The sequence below is a fragment of the Tinamus guttatus genome, unplaced genomic scaffold (assembly GCF_059628265.1).
Source record: "Tinamus guttatus ecotype Peru unplaced genomic scaffold, ASM5962826v1 Tinamus_guttatus_pri_ptg000730l, whole genome shotgun sequence".
Taxonomy (NCBI): Eukaryota; Metazoa; Chordata; class Aves; order Tinamiformes; family Tinamidae; genus Tinamus; species Tinamus guttatus.
The window spans coordinates 168,263-194,764 of NW_028289264.1; the positions used below are offsets into that span (position 1 = coordinate 168,263).

Sequence of the window (26,502 nt, forward strand, 5' to 3'; positions counted from 1 at the left end):
CCAAATAGTAAAGGTTCCTCTAAGTTTATATCTAAAGTACACAAATGTTAACAAATTTATTTTTACATATTTAACATACAACACTGCATTTTAAATGCCTTACTTCTTACAGCCTAATAAGATTTGTTTAAACTTAAAAAATAACTATTCTAATATATATATACTTTTTTAGGTTGTATGTATTACATACAACCTATAATTACAATATAAGACAAATAATAACCTTATTAAATCTTTAGAGAGATTTTAATGGTTTAAAGGTGTTATCTCCATTATCTAACATGAGAACTCAAAAAAACGAAAATAGCTCTAAGCTTAAAAATGTACCTTTCATTTTCAAATGCTACAAAGGAGAGAAGGATAGGATAAGAAGATCAAAAGGGTTTAGAAGGTCTTTTCCACCTTCACTCTTCAATTTTAAAACAAATAATGAACTAATAGTAGCAATGATCAAAAGAGCTGTTGCCAAGTAGAAGTTTCAGAGGAACAGGTAAGACCATCTCTGTTATTTCATATTTATTTATTTCAAATTTTGTTATAATAGTGCGTTCGTTATTAATAACAAATATAACAGCCTCTTGGATACAGTCTGAGATAATTTTTCCAGTGTTCTTTCTCAGTACTTCTGATTTGAAAGCAATAATGCCTCGAATAACTGTGTTACTTCCCAGAGAAAAGACATGCAGCATTTAGAACCTGAAAAACTATCAGTCTACAGAAAACCAGAAGGAGTATCTTGTCCTCATTTACAGAACAGATGGGACATGAATTTTGCATGACCATTTTCAAACACGTAGCACACACCTGAGGTCTACATTACATAGCAGCATTTAAACTTCAATTGACTGCAGCTATACCAATAACTGCTCAGACTTTCTCTGGATCCAGTCACAATGTCTAAAGTTTTGCTTCCATGAAACGAATACCACATAAAGGGGGATGAGTTTTGGCTTCAATAAACTGCCTTCTATCACCCTGGAATTGTCAACAATTGATTTTTTTTTTTTTTTTGCCATTGGAGGAGGACAAAGATAAAAACAGATTCTTAAAAGCTGACATTTTTAAAAATGGTTTTTATTATTTATTTGGCTTTAATTTTGCATTTCTATTCTTTTTAAATAAATGCTTTGAAAATAGCAATTTTGAACCCCTAAGATGGGTCTAATAACTTTTCCATGCAAGAAATAGTTCTTCAGTTAGATTGTTTTCATGTTTTACTTAGCCTACCATGTTCATGAAAAGATTTAGTTCAGATGAACATCAGGATACCTCTACACTTCCAATGAATAATATTAGCAAGTACAGCCAGAAATACCTTCTGAACTGATATTGCAGAACTGGACCAACAAAAAAAAAAATCCCAAATGAAATCCTATCTCCACAATAAAACCAGTGGCTCATATTTCTTACCTATATTCAGCTCATTTTACTTGCAAAGCCCCTGAAATAAATGCATATATTTCCATCTGAAGAGAATTTCAAAAAATTAAATGTAAAGGTTCATTACAAAATAGCTTTAGCATTAAATACAAAAAATTATTGAACTGTGCTCCTGTAATAGTTGTGCCATGCAAACCTTAATAGACTATGTCTGCTATATAAGTGTACCTGAGCTATGGTCCTGTCAGGGCACCAAGATCTAATAAGAAGAAGATGTCTGAAGCAGTCCAGAGATTGACCATAACCACTAGGGACCAGTTCTTCTTCAGGATTCTCACTATCAAACCAGATTTTCCACTGTTTTTCTGCTCTGGCAATCTGCAATTATAGCACCAGGGGAGTAAATCTCACTAAAAAGACACATCATATTTCAACTGCTACCAGTTCATAAACTTTTAATGAGGGAGATAGATCTAGCAAGACTATTTAAAAAAGACAGAATAAGCTTTCAGGTTTTCAGTACAAAATTATACTAATCAGTATATTCACTTCAGTGTGAAAAAAATAGGCTACTACTAAGTATTTTCCATTAACAACATCATGGCATAGCAAGGTCAGCACGCATTTAGATGGCATGCTAGTTTTGTGAACCCTAGGCACATGTCTGCTCCTCACATGACCACAAATGCGTGCCAAATGCAATTTACTTACTCCATTAACTACAATATACTTAATGTCCATTAAGACTACTCATACAAGTGTTGAATTTACTGAGTACCTTTTCTCTCAGATTTACTCCATGTAAACAGAATAATATTGGAATACGCATGATAAAGCATAGTCTAAAAAAGCACAGTAGGGATGCAAAAAAGTCTAAAAACCTTTGGGAAGAAGAGTCAAGCTGCATTACGCAACCTTAATAATGTCAAGGTATATGCCTCTCTGGGAAGCACCATGTCAATACAAAATGCTAAGCACTCAGGGCAACTACTCATAACCTTTGCTCTATCACTTTCATTCTGTTTTATAAAATAACATAATTTCCTGGCTCTGTGCCTTGATCCTCACCAGATGAGAGACAGTGCTTTTAAAAAACTGTTACTTACTTGGTCAAGAATATCTGAAAATTGTCTAAGCTTACTGAGCTCCACCAAGTTCAGCCAAGTCATATCCAAGATCCATTTAGCTGGCTTGGGAGGACAAGTTTTAAGGTCCAGGGAAGCACCGCCTGCAAAAGTATGGATCTAGTTATAATTAGAGCTCTCAAAGACACCCAAAAGACAAAAAAAAAATAGGGCAAGCCTAGAGAGTGTAAACTAGATAGCACACAAATATTTCACAACAGAGAAGCCTTCTGAGAAAGAGTTATTAAATAAAGAAGGATGGTCATAAAGAAATTTCTAGAGTAGATAACAGGCCTAATTCATTTTCAATTATTATTTTTATTTTTCATCCGAATTTAAAACATAACATTTTAAAATTCATACCACCTTCCTATCACAATTTAAATGAGCTTACAAAAAAAACTTCCTTTTTTAGTTCAATTTGTTGTTGTTAATGATGTAGATAAATATAGTAGCCAATGTGTACATTTCTTTCTCTGGACTTGAACTGAAACCAAAAGAAATCAAACATGACAAATAAATAAATAAATAATTGTAAAAATAACAATGTAGGGATTTTCTGCCTTAAAAAACAATTAAACCAACTATAACCAAATAAAGGTTACAGTCTGGCAAATTTATTTACTATGCATCTTAATCTTTGTTAACCAGCTTCTCTCTTGAGGACTTAAATATTTCTTGGCGCAGAATGTCTGAAAATAACTGTTTCTTGGGAAATATGCATTTTAAGAAAAGAAGAGTTTCTGAAGATTCAACATGGGAAGATTAAGCTATAATCAATCAATAACTGTTGCCTGGAGAATTAAGTATTTTGTGCTCTTGGAAAACACTGGAAAAGTAATATTAAGATATGCAGTGTTTGCACACAGTTAAAAATAAAGCCCTGAACTTGCCATGTTCAGCTAAGACTTTGTTATTGTTTTAAACAGTTAATACCATTTTCAGTTCCTATTTGCTTACTGATCCTCCTGCAACTACCAAACAAGCTATAGGTAGTTTATTATAATAAGTTCTCAAAGCCAAGCCACATACCCAATGGTTTTCAGACAGCAAACAAATATTAACTAAGAGGATACTAAGCAATCGTCTTCTTTGTAAAATTCTAAGCTAAGCTTAGCTAAGCTATCAAAACTCACCGTTTCCCTATAAAGTAAATCTACCATATGATGTTGTTTGTCACCAAAAGAGAATGATAAACATGTATACTTTAACTTGACTGACTTTGCATGTGCAGAAACAAGTAGCAGGCTGGCTAGGAGATACAACCACAGCTCACAATTTTTCTAGTAGTGATATATATGCTCTACTTAAAATTGTTCAGCAGCTCCAACCTTTAATAAGTGTGAGAAATTCTTCATGCTTCACTCTGTTTCTCTGTATATCAATCTTCAAGGTAAGTAATAATGTGAACAGAAATTTGTGCTCTTCATACAGTCCTCGGGCAGCATATTTGTATACTTCAAATGTCATATGTTCAATAATATTAGCAATCCTCTTGCTAGTTATAGGGCTCTTGGTAGATCTATAGGAAGTAATGTTTGCAATGGAATTTAATGTCTGTTTGGATAAGCTTTATGAAAGACAGTACTATGTAAAGATAAAAAGTCTTAGTTCAGAATTCTGAACATATTAGATATAAACAAATCGCAAAAACATAGTATCAGGAAGCAAAGTGACAAAAATTTTGAGGATGAAACAGCAACAAAAAATCCTTTCTAATTAAACGTTTCTGCAGAGCTGAAAAGCCACTCACTATAATGGCTTCAATTAGGTAATATCAATCTTTCAAGGACTGTAAATATGAACATGCTTTGCCTTGATAAATAAGAAACAAAGGCTTATGGGTATTTAAACTGACAACCCTTAAAGACAGTAACAAGCAACAGCCTTCTTTGTTCTTTTGTACTATAAATCTTTACAGTATTACAACCCTATTCAGGACTCAATTAGTACAAATGATGCTTCTGGTTAGCTAAATCACCTGGCTAGTGAACGGTCAAAGAGCCCCAAAAACTGTCGAAGCGAAGTCTGATACATCACGTTGACCATACTCATCTCAGTAATAAGGAAGTATAAGATGCTCCCTCGAGTTGCAACTGAAGGAAAGGAAACAAGACTGTTCAAAGTAGAAATGTGGAACAAAAAACTACAATATGTAGCAAGTACATGGACTTTAAGAATATTAATGCTGATAAAAAAGCATAAATAATTAATGCTGATTAATGCTGATTCAGAAAAAAATAACTAAAATACTATTTTAAAGCATCATTTATGCAGCAGCAGAAAAATATTTTCTGAAATTAATGCATATTATATAAAATACTCGTTTGTAAATACGAGTATCTTCAGAAAGCAACACGTTGCATTGGGATACACAAGTCATCAGTGATACATAGAAAATCTATTGGCTTGAAGTACTGTTTGAAATCCAAACAAATTTCTCATGCAGACCCTTACAGGAGTTGTAAAAAGATCAAACAGACTATATTGATTAAACATATCCAGTACAGACTATATTGATTAAACATATCCAGTACAGATTTAACTTGCTCACTTTCAGCAGCCAATCTATTGTTTTTAAAGGCAACAACTTTACAAAATCTGCAATGATTTTTGGTATATTTAGTGTACCACTTTATACATTTTCAAAAAAAAAAAAAAAAAAGCAAGACCTGGAGAGCACTTTTCACCCATTTTTTTGCATTTTCACTTCAGTTTAAAAAAAAAAAAAAGAGAGAGAGAGAGATGGAAAGACACTGAAAAACAATGATCAAGTTTTTCCAAGTTTCCACTCCAATAGACTTCATTGACTGGTACACTTGTATATAGAGCCTGTACATGAATTCTTGCAACACAATAATTCAGTGTTTTACAAATCTCATGAAAAGTATAATACTGACTAATTTTTCCATCATATGCCATTTCCTAGATCTAATTTATTTAGAGGAAAACAGAGCTCCCTTCCAGCCATTATGGTCTTCCTGCTTTCATCCTGTCATTTCTCTTGCTCTAGGTGCTGCTCTTTTAACCACATGCTCCAGTCATTAGTTTTTCATCACTACCCACAATTGCCCTCACCAGGTCTGTACTCCTCGCGGGCTGAGTTGATCTGCACTTCAGTTTCAACAGAAATTTTTAGCTTCTGTGTTACCTCCTCAGCAGTCTTCTTAGTGTTACTCAATACAGTTATTAGACTCTCATCCTCTGCCAGAGAACCCTTAGTGCTTGTAAGTCGGAACAAAAGGTTATCTTCTAGCTCTTTCATCCTTCTTTTGTTCATACTCACGTCTTCCATAAGATCTGTTCTTTCCTTTTCTAGTTCCTGTTGCAATACATGGTAATATTTGAAAAACATGCAGGCAATCAAAAGCAAAACACAACTTGAATAACCAAAGATACTTAATTTTAAAAGTACTGATCCTACTGAAGCAATGTAGGTCAAGAGGAACTGCGCTAATTTGGGGGAAGAATTCCAACTTTACAATGGTATTTCTGACAACAGTTCTATTATAAGAAAGATTATTTCTAAGCATGCTCTATAAACATTCATTAAGGAAAAAATTTAGCAAATTATGTGGACCCTACTTTTTTATGACTTAACAGAACAAGAATTTCAGAAAAATAACTATGTTTATTCTATTTTGGTTTCTTGGTTTTGCACCCACTTTGCAATAAATAGATTTTTATTTAATTCCATCTAGTGTTATTTTCACTTATGCAATATTTTACAATCACTGTATCAGTTTCAAAAGTAACATTACAAACAACATTTCAGCCCCCTGAAAATACAGTCCGAGTAACAGCAAACACCCTCAAGTCAACCAGTCAAGCAACTGACTTTTCAAGAAGGGCGCTTCTCCATCAAACAGGAATAACCTCAGTCTCTTGCTAAAATGTTTCAATGCTTAATAAAGTAAAGCACTTAGCACTCAAATTTAGTTGTTTCACTGGAAGTATTTAGTTGGTTATTTTCATAATGATACAAGCTGCGTGGCAATTGCAATCTATTTTGTTTTCCAATGGCGACATATAAAAGATAGATAAATGTTGAGTAACAGCTTTACATAATATAATAAGAAAAACTATTTAAAAGATCTTAAGGTAAAGATAAAATTACTTTTTTCAGAGAACATAAAGTTCTTCAGATCCTACACTTCTACTACTTTTATAATTAAAAAAAACTATTACAAGAGTTATTCAGAAAAACATATATTTCATTAGAACAATGAGCAATCTTTCAAAGCAATGACACCAAAATTCTACCTTAGCACTACATTCAGGCTTCTTAATATTCAGCTTTAGCAACAAGTTGCTACTTCTCCCAAAGAGATGCTAACATTCATATTTTCTGCTAACATTCCTTTGTATTTCAAGCATTTAGTTCTTGCAAACAAAGCCCTCTCATCTTAATAAAGAAATTACAAACAATTGTATTCATCTGCAGGTCTATGTTCTTTTCCTGTGACTGCACAAAAGCTATACTAAGACATATGATTAGGTAGGAAAGATTTATTTGGATTGTTGTCATAGAATAATGTAAATATCACATAACTTACATGTACACACAGATTCAAAATATTCATAGAAGAACTATATTCATAGAATAGAAAAAGGCAAGAAAACTATAGGTAACTCCATTTTAATCAACTGTCACCTAACAGAACGAAAGGAACAGAAGCAGGTAGGAATTATGAAGCAAGGGAAGCATTATTCAGGTTTGACGAAGTAGAAACAAATTTTTAAAGTGTAGCGTTACAAGGATGTTAGCAGTCAATTATATATACTAATTATCATGTTGAAAAATTAGTCAGAGCTAAATTTAATTTCATGTTTTGCTGAGTTCAATTTAAAAGGTTAAACATACTTTACAGTGTAACAGTTTAAACAACAGAAAACTAAGCTTTCCTCACAAGAAGAGCCTGAGAAACAAGCTGAAACAGAATAAACCAACTAAAGCAAGTGAAGTAACCTTAGATTTTTAACTGGCTATATATATATATAAATGGTTTTAAAATGCTGAATGCAGACCAGAAAGATCTTTTGATACATGTTTTGAAATTTACCGTTTCAGGAACATATGAACCACAGGATGCAAAAACAGAGGTCAACCACACTGAAAAGTTTAGAACATACTCCATGAAAGTCCCCTTGCCTACCAAGAGGTCAGCTTCCTATTTATCGTTAAGTGCTATATCAAGAAGATCAGAATCAAAGCAACAGAGAATACACTACTGTTGGGGCCTTAGCACTTTTACAGGAATACGAGGAGCTGAAGTGATGAGAACTGAGGAGCTGAAGTGATGAGAACCGAGGAGCTGAGGCGGTGAGAACCGGGAACTGAAGCGATGGGAACCAAGGCCACCCGGAGAAGATAACGCTCGTTAGCAACTTTTTAATGAGCTAGGCCGGCCATAGCCAGATAAGCATCCGGGAGGACCAGCAATAGAGCATCGGAAAGGAATGTCAGCCAGCTGCAAGCTAGTTATGCATGGACACTATAGCTTAACCAATGAGAATGCTGTTGCTTAGCGCGTGTGTACGCTTACAGGTGATAGAATTGTATAAAGCTACACCGTAGAGAATAGTAAACGAATTGAACCTGCTTCACATTGAAGTGTCGTTCATTCCGTCTCGCGGGGTGGGCCTCGGCATCTGGTGACCCCGACGTGATACGACCGTGGGTAGAGTGGAGCCGAGAACGCGAGGGATCCTGCAGCCAGCGGAGAAGTAGCTGGGCGCCCGGGAGAGGCGGATCGTGGCCACGGCTGACCTAGTGAGTCAGGACTGACCTGGTGAGTCAGGGGCAGGATGGGGATTGCTGCATCAGCAACTAGGATGGAAATTGCTGCATCAGCAACGGAGCGTGCTATTATAGAAAGTTTGTTAAAGCTCGCTCAAAAGACTGAAACTGAGATCTCAAAAGACGATTTAATTGACTTGCTGCTGTTTTGTAAGCAGAAAAAACTCATAGAAGAAACTTCTCAGGTATATAAGCTCGAGTCCTGGGAGCGAGTGGGAAAAGAACTGTGGGATGGTGTGCAAGTAGGTTCAAAGGAAGCTCGGCGACTTGCGAAAATATATCGTCCCGTGCGGCTAATGCTTGAACAATTGCACGGGGAGGCTCAAGTCGCTGCTGCTTTGCGAGAGGCACTCGGCGGAGAAAAGGGGGAGGAGAGTGGCTCAGGAGACTCCGAGTGGACTGAAATTATTGAACCGAATCCATACGAGGAAATGGACAATAAGGAAAAAGGGATTTCATCTCGACAGGCGTGTCCAGTAACTCTAGCTGAACGTGAAGTATGGGGGGGAGTGGATGAGTATCTTCCACCGTGGGAGGGGGAGGAACGACCACCCCCGGAACGACCACTCCCCACAGCGCCCGAAATGGACGTGGATCCGATTAAAGTACCGATCCCGAATGGGTCGGATGACGATGACAGTACCATCCAAGGAATGCGACGAGAACTTCGGGAGCAAACAGAGAGAATGACGGAGTTATTGGAACAGATGCGGCGCTTAGATTGTGGGTCCAGGGCAAGGGATGTGAAGGCAGCATATAAGGCTGCCCATAAGGCTATCGTAGAGGGGTTGGAGAATGTGGATAAACAACTGGGGCAATGGGAGGCGCGAAAAGGTACTTCTAGCTCTAAGGTGAATGAAGAGGTTATGAAACGACAAAAGGAGTGGGTACTGCAGAAGGTTAAAGAAGGGAGTATGACAATTGACGAAGCAAAAAATTATCTACAGGCAAAATTTGGTATGGAGGGTTACATTTTGGGTGGAGAGATTGAGGAGTTATGGAAGGCTCAAAAGAAAGGGGAAGCAGCTGGAGGGAGCGATCCAGATGAAGAAGGGTTGTTGTCGTGGTTCCGAGCCACTGTAAGTGGAAGTGATAGTGCGGGAAAAAGTAAGGATGTGGCGCCACCTATTGATCCAACTTTTAACGCGGGAGCGCGGTATAAGGGGTTGATAGAGAATGCTCGGTTACAGGGGGACTTTATATTAACTCCAATAGCAGCCCCCGTAGTAGTGGGAGCCCAGGGCCCCAAGTGGGAGCCTTTAGATTGGAAATTGGTGCGAGATTTACAAAAAACAGTGATGCAATATGGACATGATAATAAGCTTGTTCGAAACCAAGTCTCTGCTTTGTTTAAATATTCGAGTATGGTTCCTGCAGACAGCAGGGCTATAATGGAACTTCTGCTTTCCTCTACTACCTATATGCTCTGGCTAGCAAAGTGGCAAGAAAGGTTAGAAGAAAAGCAATTGGAAAATCTAAATTGTAGTATGGATGATCCGTTAAGGGTCGCCACTCTCGACCAACTGATGGGAAATGGGCGTTATCGGGCAGTTGAGGCCCAGGCAGCGCTTCACCCTAGAGTATTACAACAATCAAAAAATGCAGCTTTAGCAACCTTTCTTGCCCTGCCACAGATTGGAACACCTCAATTACCATATACTAAAATAATGCAAAAGCCAGGCGAGCCTTTTTTCGGTTTTGTCGACCGGCTGAAGGATGCCCTGGATATGGCACCTAATGTGCCTCCAGAGATGAAAGCAATATTGGCTAAGGAATTGGCAATACAAAACGCAAATCAATCCTGTAAACAACTGTTGGCTACTCTGCCTCCAGGAGCCTCAATTATTCAAATGATAGAAGTATGTTCCCGAGCACCAATGGTTGAAGAAGAGCAGAAGGCTAAAATACATGCCGTGGCTTTGGCTACAGCACTCAAGGAGGGGAGAATATCTGGAAAGGGGGATAAAGGATTTCATGGAGTGTGTTTTCAATGTGGCCTACCAGGACATGTGAAAAGAAGGTGTCCTAACAAATTTAGAGTTGAAGGTGTGGGCCCGAAAGGATTTAATGGGAACTGTGCTAAATGTCAAAAGTTTGGGCATAAGGCAGCAGAATGTCGGTCACGATGTTATAAGAACGGTACACAGTTGCAGGGAAACGGGAGCTGCCGCGTTATGAGGGACGCGGCGAACAAATATCCCCAAATGATGGCTGCCTCTGTGAGCTCTCCTCCGCAACTTGCGGAAGTGCAGGAGTCGATTTGGCCGTGGCAAAATCCACAGTAATTAGAGATTCTGATGTGCACATATTGGAATCTACGTGCACTGGTCCCCTGGGGAAGGGCCTATCCGCTTTGGTGATTGGCCGTTCCTCAGCTTCAAAAATGGGTATTTTTGTTCTACCAGGGTGTATTGATGCTGATTACTCTGGAAATATTGGCATAATGATTAAAATTTTCAATCCTCCTGTTACTATTCCAGCACTGAGCAGGATAGCCCAATTGATACCTTTTCGAGCTCTAGTTCCTAATCCTGGACAGGCCCAGCGTGGAAACAAAGGCTTTGGATCTTCTGGACCCCCCCAGGTTGCCTTTTGTGAAAAAATAACTACTCAGCGTCCGACAAGACTCGTGAGTATGGTGGGACCGGATGGTATTCGTCTTACTGATGTTGCCATGATGATTGATACAGGTTCAGATATCACTATCGTTCCCAAGTTTGCATGGCCACCTCAGTGGGATCTGCAAGAAATTGATGCTCCTGTGACAGGTATCGGAGGGCAATCTCCTACCCAGGTTAGTCGATGCTTTGTAACCATCATGGATAAAGAGGGAAACAGAGCCATGATAAAACCTTATGTGATGTGTACATCACTGTGGCTGTTGGGAAGGGATGTTCTGGCCCAGTGGGGAGTCATCTTGCAGACACCTTTTCCCTAGCGGCCATTGGGGGCAGCTTCCGCCCCACCTTAAAGTTAACATGGACCACGAAGGACCCTGTGTGGGTGGACCAATGGCCGCTGCCAGAGGAGAAGCTGCGTTACCTAAAGGAACTAGTTAAAGAACAATTAGACCAAGGTCATATTAAGCCGTCAACAAGTCCTTGGAACACCCCTATTTTCACCATTAAGAAAAAATCAGGAAAGTGGAGATTGTTACATGATCTCCGAGCTGTTAACGCATGCATGGCAAACATGGGAGCATTACAGCCAGGGTTGCCTTCACCTGTTATGCTCCCACAAGCATGGCATTTGTTAGTAATTGATCTGAAAGATTGTTTCTTTACCATACCCCTCGACCCGGAAGACAGTGACAAATTTGCCTTTACGGTTCCTACGATTAATAGGGAAGGCCCATCGGAGCGATATCAGTGGGTAGTTCTTCCACAGGGAATGAAAAATTCGCCAACCATCTGTCAATGGTTTGTGAATTTGGCCCTGAAACCGTGGAGGAAAAATCACCCAGATTTAATTACGTATCATTATATGGATGACATCCTAGTAGCAAGCCCTGAAGTTTTACCAGCTACGCACGAAGAGGAATTAATTACTTGTTTAAAGGAATTTGGTTTGGTCGTTGCCCCTGAGAAAGTGCAAAGGCAAGCTCCTTGGAATTATTTGGGTATGGTTATCACAGAGGCTAGAATTAGACCCCAAAAGCTTAAATTGCAGACAAAAATTGACACTGTTAACTGTGTGCAAAAATTAGTGGGAGACATCCAATGGATCAGAAATTTTTGTGGTATTACCAATGAGGAAATGGAGCCGTTGTTTCAACTGCTCAGAGGAGCTAAAGAGCCTGCGGAAAAGCGGAGCTTAACTCCAAAGGCTGCCACAGCCTTAGAACGAATTGAGGGGAAGATAGCCGGAACAGCTGCCTATAGATTACAGGAAGGGTTACCAATATCTTTGGTGGTTTATAATCGGAAAAGGGAGGTAGCAGTAATCATTGCCCAGATAAATGAGAAGGGGATCTTGTTTATACTCGAATGGGTTTTTCTTCCAAGTCACCTACGACGCACCTTAACTCAGAGGCATGAGGCAATTGGAATGGGAGTTTTGAAAGCCCGGCAGCGTTTATGAACAATTGCCGGTAGGGAGCCTGACAGTATTATTCTGCCTCTAAAGGCTCTGGAGCTAGTCGAAGAATGGTGCTTGCAAAGCGTAGAATTTGCCTTAGCCATTCAGGGAATTAAAGTGGACAATCACTATCCTAGGCATCCTCTCTTCCACACCTCTTTGGAGCTGGAAGAGCGAGAAATCCGGAGCTCAAGACCATTGTCAAACGCGATTACTGTATTCACGGATGCTAGTAGCAAAACTGGAAAGTATGGGTATGCTTTCCGGGAGTCAGATCTCTGGAAAACACAACTTCGGAAAGAGACAGGTCCTAGAACTAAAAGCTGTAGTTTGGGCATTTTTAACCTTTCACGATCGGCCCATGAATATAGTCATCGATTCCTTGTATGTGGTAGGCATTGTTCAACGAATTAATAGGGCGATTATAGGGCACGTAAACAACCATAGTCTTCAAGCCTTGTTTGTTCAGCTTTGGAACATCATACAACAGAGGAGGTATGCTTTTTGGGTATCACATATCCGTAGCCACACTGCACTCCCTGGTCCTTTAACAGAAGGCAATGCAGTCATAGATAGTGCTGTGTCAGCAGCAGGTATTCCTTGTTCGGTGGAACAGCAGGCATCAACTTCTCATTCATTTTTTCATCAGTCTGCTCGAGCGTTACAACGCGCATTTAAAATTTCCCGAGCAACAGCTCGTGCTATTATTGCTGCTTGTCCTGATTGTGCACGCTTGACCCCTTTACAGGAAATGGGTACTAACCCGAGGGGATTACAACCAAGACAGATATGGCAGTCAGATGTAACGGAGTTTGCACCTTTTGGGCACCTCAAGTATTTACATGTTACTGTGGATACATGTTCAAAGGCTTTATGGGCCACCCCAGCCACTTCTGCAAATGCCAAGTCAGCCTGTAAACATTGGACTCAGGCAATTGCTGTTTTAGGAAAGCCTGACATCATAAAGACAGATAATGCACCTGCGTATAAGAGTAACACCTGTGCAACCTTTTTCCAGCAATGGGGAATAATCCATCAGACGGGTATCCCTTATAATTCTGGTGGTCAGGCCATTATCGAGCGTCACCATAAAAATTTAAAACAATTATTGTTTGCTTTGAAAAAAGAGGGGGAGAAGAGTCCCTACGAGTTAATCAGTAAAGCATGTTATGTTTTAAATTGGCTTAACCCTCGAAATGATGATAGTATACCTATTTTCACCCATTTTTCTAAAAACCCAGCTGATCTTTCAGGAAAGAAGGTGCAGGTAGAAGTTTTCTGGCCGCAGAAACAGATCTGGGAAGGTCCAGTCGAGTTAATTACGTGGGGACGGGGTTATGCTTGTGTACTTGCAGGAGATGGAGCGACCTGGGTACCAGCCAAGTGGGTACGACCGTGGTTGCGGAACAGACAGGAACAATCAATGGACCAGGATGTCAGAATGGACCAGGTTCAGCTGTTTGGTAATCATCTTGATAACAGTGACAGGAATAGTGCAGGGGAAATGGCAGACAGAAATTCAGCAGAGGGAGAACATTTGGGTCACCATAGCTAATCAGACAGGCCAAAGTGCCTTCTGTCTTAGCTTGGAACGTCCAGGAGACCCTTTTCGCACTTGTTTGATAGGAGTCCCCGTTTGGCAACCTCAAGAATTCAATGGGTATGTAGCTAATTTTGCTGTGCTTAATGATACTCTATTAAATACTACTATGTGCTCTTACCGATCAAAGCGAACGGCAGAACAGTTAGACGGGTGCTGGCAATGTGAAATCATTAAAAGTCTGAATGGCACTTTGACTTCCCCGCCGGAGGAATTAGACTTGTTGGGAAGTCTGAATGCCACAAATACCACCCGAAACGGTGGATGGGTTAGTTTTGAACTGCATAGCAAAGGTGCACTTGAAGAAAGTACATCGCAATGGGCAACAGTTAACTCGGGGCTGAAAATTAATGATGTTTATCTTCACACATATACCCAATGTAAATTAACGAGCTTCTCTGCAAAACGGCTACCACCAGGAGTGTTTTTAATATGCGGAGATCGGGCATGGAACGGAGTACCGTCCAGTCCACAAGGAGGTCCGTGTTATCTGGGGAGACTGAGTTTGTTTCACCCTAATATATCTCAAGTGATGACCTTTGTATCCAAAAGGAAGAAACGATCGATACATGAGTTAGATTGTACAAAAGTTGGGGATCCAAGATTTTGGTCAAGGGTCAAAACTATCTTCGTGTCCCTGCTTATCCCAGGGAGCACTGCCGCACGAGCAATGACTTCCTTGAAACAGCTAGCATGCTGGACGAGGAATGAATTAAATTTAACATCAGACATTTTAGATCAGCTATCGCAAGATGTAGCTAGTGTAAATCATGCAGTACTGCAGAATAGAGCCGCAGTAGATTTTCTGCTTTTAGCACATGGGCATGGGTGTGAGGATTTTGAAGGTATGTGTTGTTTAAACTTATCCGATCATTCAGAGTCTATCCATAAAAAGATTGCGCTCTTGAAAGAAGGGCTGCACAAGTTGAAGGAAGAAAGTTGGGGATTAGAAGATTGGCTCAGATCGTTAGGCTTAGGACCATGGATTACAGAAATGTTGTACCACTTGTGCGTGATCGGGATGGTTATACTCGTGCTTGTGATTATGTTACCTTGCTTTTGCCAATGCTTGCAACGCTTGATGCATAATACCGCTAATTCTGTTTTTGAAAAAAGAGGGGGAAATGTTGGGGCCTTAGCACTTTTACAGGAATACGAGGAGCTGAAGTGATGAGAACTGAGGAGCTGAAGTGATGAGAACCGAGGAGCTGAGGCGGTGAGAACCAGGAACTGAAGCGATGGGAACCAAGGCCACCCGGAGAAGATAACGCTCGTTAGCAACTTTTTAATGAGCTAGGCCGGCCATAGCCAGATAAGCATCCGGGAGGACCAGCAATAGAGCATCGGAAAGGAATGTCAGCCAGCTGCAAGCTAGTTATGCATGGACACTATAGCTTAACCAATGAGAATGCTGTTGCTTAGCGCGTGTGTACGCTTACAGGTGATAGAATTGTATAAAGCTACACCGTAGAGAATAGTAAACGAATTGAACCTGCTTCACATTGAAGTGTCGTTCATTCCGTCTCGCGGGGTGGGCCTCGGCACACTACTCAGGAAGCTGGTCCAGGGAGCACAGCATCATGACTCATTAGATATTTTCTACTTATTCTCAAAGACACATATTCACAGAATAATTTAGGTCAGAAGGAATGTCTAGAGTGCAACACCTTGCTCAGAGCAAGTCTAAATACATCAGTTACTCAACACTATGTCCAGTTAACAACTTGAAAAAAATACTAATTTTCAAGTTATCAACTTGAAAAAAATTCCTAACTACACCTAATTCCTATGTTCCTGCTCTCTGCAAACCCACTGAGCGTGCACTCCAACTCATCATCCAGGTTGAATGAAGACAATAAATATCATTCCTAAGATTGCCACTAATTGTTGACCATCAGCTGGGCTTAGCACTCCTGATCACAACTGTCTAAGCCTGGAAGTCCAGCCATTTCTTCACCCACCCTACTGACGTTTCTCACCAATTTGACTGTAAGGACACTGTGAAGACTATGAGGACCATGTAAAATGCCTTGCTAAAATCAAGATGAACAACATCCATCCATCCTCATCTTGTCCACAGTGCCAGTCATCTCATGGACATAAATTAGGGCTGGCTTCTCTTTCTTGTCCTTCATCTGCTTAGAAATTGCTTCTAGAAGAATTCACTCAATAATCTCTCCAGAGGACCGAGGTGATGCTGGCCAGCATGTAGTTACCAGGATCTCTCCTCTTGCTCTTCTTGAAGATAGGTGCAACATTTGCCTTTCTCCTGTCAATAATGCCTTCCCCTAGCTGCCATGGCCTTTCAAAGATGATAGAAAGTAGTTTCACAATGACATCAGACAGCTCTTTCAATGAGATCAGAAACATCCCGTCTGGTCCCTTGGACTTCTACATGTCTAATTGGTGATCCCTACATCTGCCTTCCATTAAGGTGGGAGACTGCTTGACTCATTAATAGAGTCAGGATCTCTAGACCTAGGAGGCCTGACAGCAAATCCTATCATTAAAAGCTGAGGCACAAAAGGTAGCGAGCTCTTCAGCTTTTTCCACATCCTTTGTTCCCTACCCCATTGAGCAATGAGACCAAACTCTTCTTAGACTTTCCTTTGCTGCTGACATGTTTACAGAAACCTTTCTTTTTGCCCTTCCTCTCTCTTGCTAACCTCAACTCCAGCTGAGCTTTGCCCCCATGACTCTTCTTCCGCACACATGGGCAATGCCTTTTTATTTCTTCCAAGTAGCCTCCCTCTGGATTTATCTTCTGCGTATTTATTTGCTTTACATCTTGGAGCTTAGTCATGAGCTCCATGTTCAACCATGCTGGCTTTCTACCACGCTTGCTCAAATGGGCTAGAGAAGAATGAGCAGAAGATACTAAAGAACTACTCACAATTCAGGCTCTGAAAGAGAGCACCATTAGAAAAGAATGAGAAAAACTCACTAAACCTCAGCAGTAGCATAACAGACCTGGGAGGAGAGGCAGACTCCTTCAGTTACAACCAGACAAATATTTAACTGGAAGTGCAACAGCTAAGCTACTATTATCTTTTTTCACTTTGACAAGATTGTATGGAAGCTGTGAGAACACATGCACTAGACTCTTCATAAGCAAAAAGAGATGCTGATGTGAGAAGAATCAATGACTCCTAACCATTCTGTCAGAACCTAAACACTTTCCTTCAGAGAAGATGTAACTGACTGTGGGACTGGGCTCTCCAGTCCCTTCACAATGATTACTTTCACTGACAGCAGAACTGAACAACCAAGATACTGTGATGACTAGAGGTATTTGCTGATAAGAATGATTGTCAATCTTAGGAATATATTGATTACAAGACCCCAAGGTAGAGTTTGTCAGGAGGTTTTGTTAACATACACATCACTGTCTCAGAGTGGTAATTCCATCACACAGTGAGCTGGCAGGTGGTTGAACTGAAGCTGATGGCACAATGGAGTTGTCCAGCTGAACATAAGCCTTCATAGAATGAGGAACCAGATTTTCCCCACAAGCTCCACAGACTGATTAAAGATGAAATGCAATCATTTGACATTAACAAGATGACTGAGGCCATTAAATAATAAAGTCTCTCTCTCTCTACAGGTATATATAACTTGTAACAATAAGGTGACAAATAGCAAATACAGAGTAATAGATGCATAGCTTCCCATCTGGTCACATAAGTGACCTTAACACTGGTTGACCTTATGGCTACAGGAATTAGGGTGCCAGCAAGTCAAAAGATACCAATCAGCCTCCTTCCTGAAATGCCAGTGATATGTTTATTAGAGGCATCACCATGAACTTGGATTTGCTCATCTGCAGTGCCAAAATAAGTAGTCAACCCATTCACTCTTGGGGCAAGGAAGTAACCAAGTCCAAGTTTATGTTGCTATGAGCTCCAAGGTGACTGGACAGAAGAATATCCATCTTACACAGCAATCCATTCTCCTTTGCATAGACCGTTTTCATGAAGCTACATGAGTAATAAGGTGAAGACAGTATAGTTACAACAAGAAAGACAAATAGGGAGCTTCTGCTTCAATAAGTCAATTTTCTCCTGCGGCAATTTTTAAAGCATCCTAAATAGGTTAATCTAACAACAGTCAAAATAAAAAGAGACAGAATGCTATCCTGCAATATGGAGAGAAAGAGTAACAAATTAAAGTGAGACTTAAATCTTCCCCGGATAGATGCAAGATATATATTATATCCAAGAGGAAGATAAATGTTTTTTTTTTTTACCTGTTTCTCTGAGAGAATGACTCTTCCTAAGAGTTGATTTTCAAGACCTTTCATGGTCACAGTGAAGTCAATGATGGAGGTCCGAGCACTAATTTCAGGAGAATAACATGGATTTGGCAGTTTTGTGGTAATGTAAAGTTTGAAACTCTTCATAACATCTATTTCTTTATCACCAATTTTCACCTTAAGAAAAGTATTAAAAAGAAGTGTTGAAACATCAAGCAGCAGTGCACACTTTTAGGTAAAGCATGTAGATTACATGCAAAAAGAAAAGGTAGGATCTTATTTATTTATTTATTCAAAGGCATAAAGATCCAGATTAAAATTGCAAGCTTTGTGCAAAGAGTTTATTGAGAATACCCTTGAAATTCTTTAGATGACCCACAGATTCTTTTGATTCTGATTTCTTCTACAGACAGAACACTTCACAAAAGCAAATGGAGATCTCAGTACCTGCTTTCTTTAAAAGACTATAACATAAGAACACTAAAGAACACTACAGGTTTAATATGTATTAACTAGTTGTGAGCTCAAAGTTAAATTCTACACATTTTTTGGTGTCGGTATTATTTAAATTTAAATATGGCTTCAATTCAACCTTTCAGAGATATATACTTAATAGGGCTAATTTTTGGATGGCTCACTGGAGTTTTTTTAGCAAAACAAAATTGAACAAACCTTTCTACCTTACCTTGTTGGCAGAACCTGCTTTAATGAAGTTTCTTTCCAAAATATTATCTAGTGCTGGGTCAAGTTCTTCTCCAACATCTTCTATCAAAAGAGGTCTTCCCAAAGAAAGGCTGTCTTCTAAATGATGTCTAAAATACTTGTGATTCAAAGAAGTGATCTAAAAATACAACAATGGACCTATACAGTATGCTCTGCTCATTTGCAAAATTTTTTGATTGTTTCTATGTATTATTTCATTTTATTCAAATAAATTACTAATAAGAATGACAATCCTACGATTAGTCTAGAATTAAGGCAAGGATTGCAACCAAAATAAAAGAGATTAGCATCAGTTTACCATATTCTTATGTGTTGTTGAATGAAAATCTATATTCTTCTATATAGGGAAGAAGTAAACCAACATTGAGCACTTCAATTTTGAGTTTAATATTGAATGAATCATTAATTTTTGCTTTAAAAGTAGTCCTCTGTAAAACTGTGATTAATTTACAGCATATACGGCTTTGTTGGTAACTCCACATGGCTAATCAATTGTTCACAGTAAGTGCTCTGCCTTGAGATACCAATCAAAATGAATGACAGGAGTTTCCTGTCATACCTTCAAAATAATTCTATTATCATCCTTCAATCTCCTCTCTATATTTTTCTGGAATATGTTTTTAAAAGGCTGTATTTCTGCTGTATTTATAAATGTAGCCAGCAAACACTTTATTCCTCTCATTCTTCCTGATGTGTCTTGCCTCAAACTATGTTTTAGGGCAATTACTGCCTTCACTGTACATTTGCAGAATATTTAGCACCTGACATTCACGTTAAGACAATACAAATTACTGGAAATTTCTGATTAACAGAGTATAACACTATCATGTCATTTATCCTCATTTTTATATATTTATATGAAGAGACTTGTACAATTTCAGATACCTTTCATTTATTTATATTTTTCTAATACTGAAAGCATTCACCAAATATTTCAGACCTTATCAGACACTACTCAATCAGTCTAAGAAAAAATATTTCCAGTAGCTTGTGTTTCATTAAAATAAATTCATTAAACAAATTGACTCTTTAGTATTAATAAGCTTCTAAGGTACATTTTCATAGTTACCTGAATCTTATATCTACCAATATAGAGCTGATAAGTCCTTTGTGCCCAAATTAGGCACTGTACAAAAAAAACTTGCATTTACTAGCTATAACTTGAATCACAGATTTGGCAAGCACTTTCTCAGCTAAGAGTTTCTAGGGATTATGAAAGTACCAACATTCTTATTACCTGAAGTTCATTTCCGCCTTCCTTATTTTTAATCCAAATTTTACCCTGTGCCTGAGGATCAATTAGTAATGGATAACGAGATGCTTTAGTGACAATGATCCCGTTCTGTATGGATAAATCATCATTTGGTAAACCTTGGAGGTTCCACTCGCTGACAGTTGGAGCATCAGCCAACATTTCTATAAGGTTCAGGTTGTTTCCACAGGGGATTTTCCGAGCTTTCATTTCCTTTTGCCAGTCATTTAAAAGTAGATTGCGGAACTCTTGGTTAAAGGGACCAGAATAGGAGAGAAAAGCTGTAGCCAACAATACATCACCTTAAAAAAAGAAAATGGCAAACAAAACATTATAATTTCATAAATTCTGTTTGTGAAGAAGGTGCTCCCTTTTCTTATTTTTATATTGTCTGGATGAGAGTTGGGAGAAGGCATTTCGCTCATAAGTGACACAAATCTTTTCCCCGGTACTCTAAAAACAATACTAAAACAACAGACAAACAAACAAAATCTAAAACAATGCTACATTTCAGCAGCTGCCATTCCTTACAGTGCAACTAAAGGAAGCATAAGAAAAAAAGATCATGTAGCACATGTAATATAACCCCTACCCCCAAACACCAAACCCTACACAGTCAGGACATGGCAGCAAAAACATACTTACAAACGTTCTGTTCTAACACTCCAACATTTCAGTGTATAAGCGTGGCAGTAGGCTAAAGCAATCATTTTGAATAAATAAATAAGCAAGCTCTGATGTAGGAGGGCTCATTACACACAAATCGATAACAATAATTACTACCAACTATATAAATTTTTAAGAGACATCATTATGAAGAAAGTTAGTGTTACATATTACACATGTTCACATTATCTGGTCAGCTTGAGAAGTCCCTTCCCTAAGTCTCAAGATACCAGAATTACTTTTTATAACTCAGAAGAATGCAAGTACCAATATGAAGATTGCTGTACTTGTATACAGACTAATATTTTTGATGCTTTTTCAAGAGAGAGAAAAAAGCCATGATAAGCGTGTAAACCTACTTACCTTTATAGGTTTAGTAATGTAACAACATACATGTAGACTATGTCATGACCAGAGTGCAACTGTGACTACCTGTCTCACAGAATTTCAAGGCAAATATCAGTGTTATTTAAGACCACAATAAAGGACAAGATAGGTTTCATTTAATTTGTAAAACTAATCAATAAATCATTTTCTACAAACTACTAGAGTTTCCAGGCATTTATTTATAAAATCAAAACATACTTTTCGGAAACAGAAAACTTACGAAAATTAGTAGTTGCATTGAAAATTATTCACTTCTACAAATATATATAAGTACCTGAATATCAGTCTTTGCCACCTCTCTATATAATTGCATTCTCAGTTGTAGACATTTTACTCGTCACTTGCTAATATACCATCCACTTTTGACCACTGATAACTAAAATTTCAGTCCATCAGCATCTCAAATACACACAGAATTTCATACATGTCATGTGCATCTTATGCACAAATACATATAGTGTTATTGAGTTATTTTTTTTTCACAATGTCAGTCTCATACTGCTTATTTTATTCCTTTGTTTTAGTAAGAGGATTATCAACAATTATTCTCATTTTAGCAATAGGTAAGTGAGTGCTAAAGATAGCGGTTTGAAATTCACATCAAAGGCTTAATTTTCACTCCTGGTAACAGCCCCAGTGACTAACTTACTTCCAGGTTCAAAGGTGTGGATAAATACCTACCCACTAGCCTCTTGGTTTGTACAGCAAATTCTTTGCTCTGTTCTGTCCACCTCTCTTTTTCACCTGCCAGACCACTTATAAGACTTGATGCAGTTTGCATTTTATGACGGCAGCGTTCAGCATCTTCAAGCAAAGTCTAGGTTAGACCATACCAAGAAATATGGTTTACAATTATGTATACGAGAGGGCAGGACAGCCTCTGCACCCAACGAAACCAGCAGTTAAACAACAGTCCAAAAAACTGTTTTTGAACATTTACTGTGTTGTTATATAGGGAGAGAGAAGGATGATCTGGGCAAACTATCAACATCTATCCTAAAAGTAATTGAACTTCTTTTCTGAAGAAATTCAGTTTTCATGTTGGTATACGTGTTATAGGGTGTGTGAAATTAATTCCAATAAATTTTGCCTAGAATTTCAATACATTACATATTGTACATACATTATATACTGTACACATACATTAAAGAAACTTGATGTTACAGTAGTAGGCACTATAAACATCACCACAAATAAAATATTTTTTGGCAGGGTGGTGGGCAGCAGGCGTTGAATACACACAGAGAGAGCATCTAAATAATCTATTTCTGTAAAGACAAGTTCACCTGCTTTTCTCCCATGGCTTTTTCGTACTCCGCCTGCACAACATCTAGTTCTTCTTGCTTGGCACCTAGTTCTGCTTGAGCTTTCTGCAGATCTAGCATAGCAGTTGTTAGGCGATTCTCCTGGATTGCCAAATTAGCCTGTGAAGCATACAAATACAAAGTGCATTCACACATATGACATAAGACATCTCAGAATATTTGGTAAAAAGTATTTCAGATAGATTTATACTGCACTACATTTGGAAACCAGCCTGCTCAGTAGGATTTTCATCTTCATTACAACCTTTTATTTTGATTTTACAGTGGATTAACGTCTTTCTGCTACCAACTTTTTAAGTAGTTGATCTAAAATCACTTAGGGAAAAAAATGAAAATAAAATTCTGGTAAAGGTGGTCCTTTTCCAAATCTTACACAAAAATTAGTGTGATTTGGCCTGCAGAAAGACTGGTGTCACCAAAAACCTGTTTACTGTCTCCATATAATATCACTTTGTCTACTAAAGATACTACAACCACCCACAAATCTTGTTTCACACTATGCCATCTATTCTACAAATATAAAGCTACTTGATGCTAAAGTCATGTTTGACCATGCTCTTTTCTTGACCTCCTTTCTTACCTTGCATTGACTATTTAGGCCTGTTATTCTCTAAATAACACTGCCAAGAGTCTTAATACACTCTACTTATGAATTTAGATAATGAATATTAGAAGAACCAAATCTTGACATTTTTTCTTACTTAATTAGGGTAAAGCAATTGCAACAGTGAATTGAATTATTTCTGCTGCTTCAACCCCATTCAGAAGGGGCCCAGAGGCATAAAAACTGCATAATCTCTTTAATGATCTTGACAGTTTACAAGTGGCAGCATATTTCAAGTATATTATAGTGTAGCGTTATGATAATTCCTACAGAGGCATTCACCAATTGGTATATAAAGCAGCTAATGTTTACACCCCATAAAATCCTTAATGGCACACACTGTCTCCCACTGATTAGCAAATTTACCTTTAAGGGTAATACTTCTTTGTTGATGGAAAAAAATATAGCCATAGCTTTGGTCCATGAACAAAGGCCAGCAACATTCCCACATACTCGCTTAGCTGTCTCAATGTTGTAGTCCATCATTTCAAAATAAGGGCTCAAAAGCTCTACCACTTCTTCATTAATTGTGTCTTTTGGAAATTGCTGCAAAAATGTGTGAAATAGATGTACTGAATGTAAAATATAGACGATATATGTATAACATATATGTACTTTAACATACAAGGACACTACCGAGATTACAAACGTTATTTAGAAACAGCTGATATAAAGTCCTCCGTCTCACATATTTTTGAGAATTCACCAGCACTGTTCTATCTTCTCTCTTCTTACAAACTGATTTACCTTTCTTTGTGATCCTCACTGCCATATATTAACCATTAAGTTAACATAATTAAACCACAGTGTAAATTCTACTCAGACCATGTCTATAATTACTTTTTTTTTAAAACTACTGAATAATTGTCGATAAAATGAGAGGGTAAAGCTTAGCTCTGGTTCAAAGAAAAGCATTCTACAAAAGAGTCCTTTCAATGGGCAGTCAGGTACTTTTCCCTCAAATTATGTTAACTTATCAGTGGGATCTATTTCTGTATTAATAATTTGTTTTGATCCTCTCTTTTCTCCAGGCATCTCTTCCATTATCTTTTCTAAAAGGTCCAACATTGCCAAATAATCTGTAAGTATTGATTTTTCTTATATGGATTACTTACAAGGTAGAATAAAAGTATTTCATTCACAAAATTCAGATATGGCTCTTTCCTGAAGCACAGATATGTTTATTTATGCGCAAGAAATAAAGATTTGAAGCCCTAAAGTAAACTATAAATCCTCTCATATGTAGATGTGACATGAATGCTATATAAATCATATTCATGGCACTACCAACCATACAGAGATGTTCAAGTGTGATTTCCCACTGGACCAGAGACCGATTAATTAAGCTCTCGGTGTGATTATAATTGCACGAGTTTATCATTAGTGAAGAGGAAATATTTAACTGAAGAAGAAATTTTAAAAGTTATTTATATGCTTTGCATTATAAGGACAAAATTCCTCAAAATAAATAAACTGGAATTAATGACAACTAGCGATACAACACAAGGTATGATTTGTTCTCCAAGATTAACAGTCTAAATAATGCAGTAACTCCGATTTATTCACCAGTTACTCTTCCCGTTACTATATTTACATTCTATGAAGCTGAAAATCCCAAATTTTCAAAATTCTTATGTTGTACATCCTAATCATCACCCATTTTTATGGAGGTCACTACACAGTATACAAACCTGAAAGTTAAATTAAAAATAAGGGTCAGAAAACAGATGTTTCAAATAAGATTTAAGTAAATGGATAAGTAACAGCTATTCAAATGCTTAGAGCTTTAAATCATTTGTCGTTGAAGGCAATTTCATTACTTAGCACAAACTGTAATTGATTTATGACATGAGTTTGCCTGACAGATTCAAGTTTATTTCATTATGACATACTGATTTTTAAGCCTTTATTGTTTCAAGTATGTTGTATATCTAATCTGATGTGCATTTGTTCTCTGATGAACAATACAGAAAACGCTTTCCTCGATTTTCTTCAACTGAAAGAAAACATGGAAGAAAAGGTTATAGATGTACCTGTAAGTTTTGTAAAAAGTTCCCTGCTGTCATCAGCTTCAAAGATTCTTGCCATGATGGGATGATAGAGCTTTTCTCCTGATCAATCTTCACATTGTTCAATTTTCGTTGGAAAAGCAGTAACACACAATCCATGATACGCATAATAAGGTGAGGAGGTCGACCCAATGTGCGGACAGTAGCAATATCTGCAGGTTTTATTGTCTATAAAGTTCAAACAAAGAAAAAATGCAATTATTGTGATTGCTCCTTTAATAAGGCATGGGGCACAAGTTCATCCAAAGGAGTGAAAAATATATTATTCTTATTATTTTTGCTCAAAAATGATTTTACCTCCAAATGTGTAAGCTATGCCCCTGAGGAACCTAAATGCTTAAAACTACCATGGCCTTCTCTTTTATATTTGTCAGATTTGTTATATATATATTTTTAAATTTGAATATTTGTTGTAGAAGGAAACCTTTGAGAAAATTAAATAAATTGCAATAATGTATGAAAATCTAGGCCCTATTAAATATGAGTGAGGTGCAAAGGGTGCAAATCTAATAGCATATCTTGTAATTGCAAGGTTCATCACAAATCAAGAGGGACACAACTGAAGTGTCCTTAGAGATGGAGGGACTTGAAAGGCAGTGTGTACTGAACCATATAAACAGCAGCAACAGCCCTCTCCCAGAACACGTACAACTTGGACAGGAGGTTTGCTCATTTGCACGTAGCTGGCTCAGCCTGGGTACATGACAGAGAGAAGTCATACATAATCAGGTATTGCAAGAGATATAACACCGTAAGTTCATTCTTAGGCATCTACCTACCACTCACCTCACTGAGGATTCATAAAAGAAGATTTTAAATATCGGTGGCTATATTTTATGAAAGGGATTGTAAAATATTTTAGTCACTAGATCACCTTCCTTTTTTTACCCTTCCAATAGCTTGCTGTTTGCTGGGTTCAGCAGGCACCAAACAATTAGGCAGAGCTTTGCAGATTATCTCTGTGAGAGCTTGAACTAGTGCTTCTTATTGACATTTACATAATTCAACTGGCCCTTTTTGCCACCATCCAAGTTTTGACAGAACAGCTACATTTAATATGTTGTTGATAGTTTTGTTTATTTGTTTTGCTTTGTTTTATTTTTAACTTCCACTTATATACGGAAAATACTACTTCTTTTGGGAAGAAAAGAACAACTAAGGGGAAAGAACAACTAAGTTTTACTAGATTTTGACAATTCATACTTACACAAAAAGTATTTAATCTTGATATACGTGAAAAAGT

The 26,502-nt window shown here is 38.0% G+C and overlaps 3 protein-coding genes across 3 annotated transcripts in view; 2 read left to right on the forward strand and 1 right to left on the reverse strand.

Annotated features, from left to right (window-relative positions):
- Positions 1-26,502, reverse strand: part of DNAH5 (dynein axonemal heavy chain 5) — a 181,887-nt gene that overhangs the window by 10,672 nt on the left and 144,713 nt on the right. Inside the window, exons 59-70 of the mRNA XM_088537102.1 lie at positions 25,224-25,427; positions 23,557-23,736; positions 22,548-22,685; positions 21,943-22,078; positions 20,194-20,510; positions 18,919-19,074; positions 18,228-18,410; positions 5,583-5,826; positions 4,486-4,600; positions 3,836-4,026; positions 2,487-2,608; positions 1,609-1,758 (exon numbers count right to left, since the gene is read on the reverse strand). Of these exons, the coding sequence (XP_088393228.1) occupies positions 1,609-1,758; positions 2,487-2,608; positions 3,836-4,026; positions 4,486-4,600; positions 5,583-5,826; positions 18,228-18,410; positions 18,919-19,074; positions 20,194-20,510; positions 21,943-22,078; positions 22,548-22,685; positions 23,557-23,736; positions 25,224-25,427 (2,136 nt within the window). The remainder of the gene's footprint in view (positions 1-1,608; positions 1,759-2,486; positions 2,609-3,835; positions 4,027-4,485; positions 4,601-5,582; positions 5,827-18,227; positions 18,411-18,918; positions 19,075-20,193; positions 20,511-21,942; positions 22,079-22,547; positions 22,686-23,556; positions 23,737-25,223; positions 25,428-26,502) is intronic.
- Positions 8,889-13,143, forward strand: LOC148591710 (endogenous retrovirus group K member 21 Gag polyprotein-like). Its single transcript, XM_088537104.1, has 3 exons — positions 8,889-9,031; positions 9,722-10,443; positions 13,130-13,143. Exons 1-3 carry the CDS (start codon positions 8,889-8,891, stop codon positions 13,141-13,143), a joined length of 879 nt encoding a protein of 292 aa, XP_088393230.1.
- LOC148591711 (syncytin-A-like) lies at positions 13,402-17,645 on the forward strand. Its single transcript, XM_088537101.1, has 3 exons — positions 13,402-13,424; positions 14,375-15,107; positions 17,586-17,645. The coding sequence occupies exons 1-3, from the start codon at positions 13,402-13,404 to the stop codon at positions 17,643-17,645; spliced, it is 816 nt and encodes a 271-aa protein (XP_088393227.1).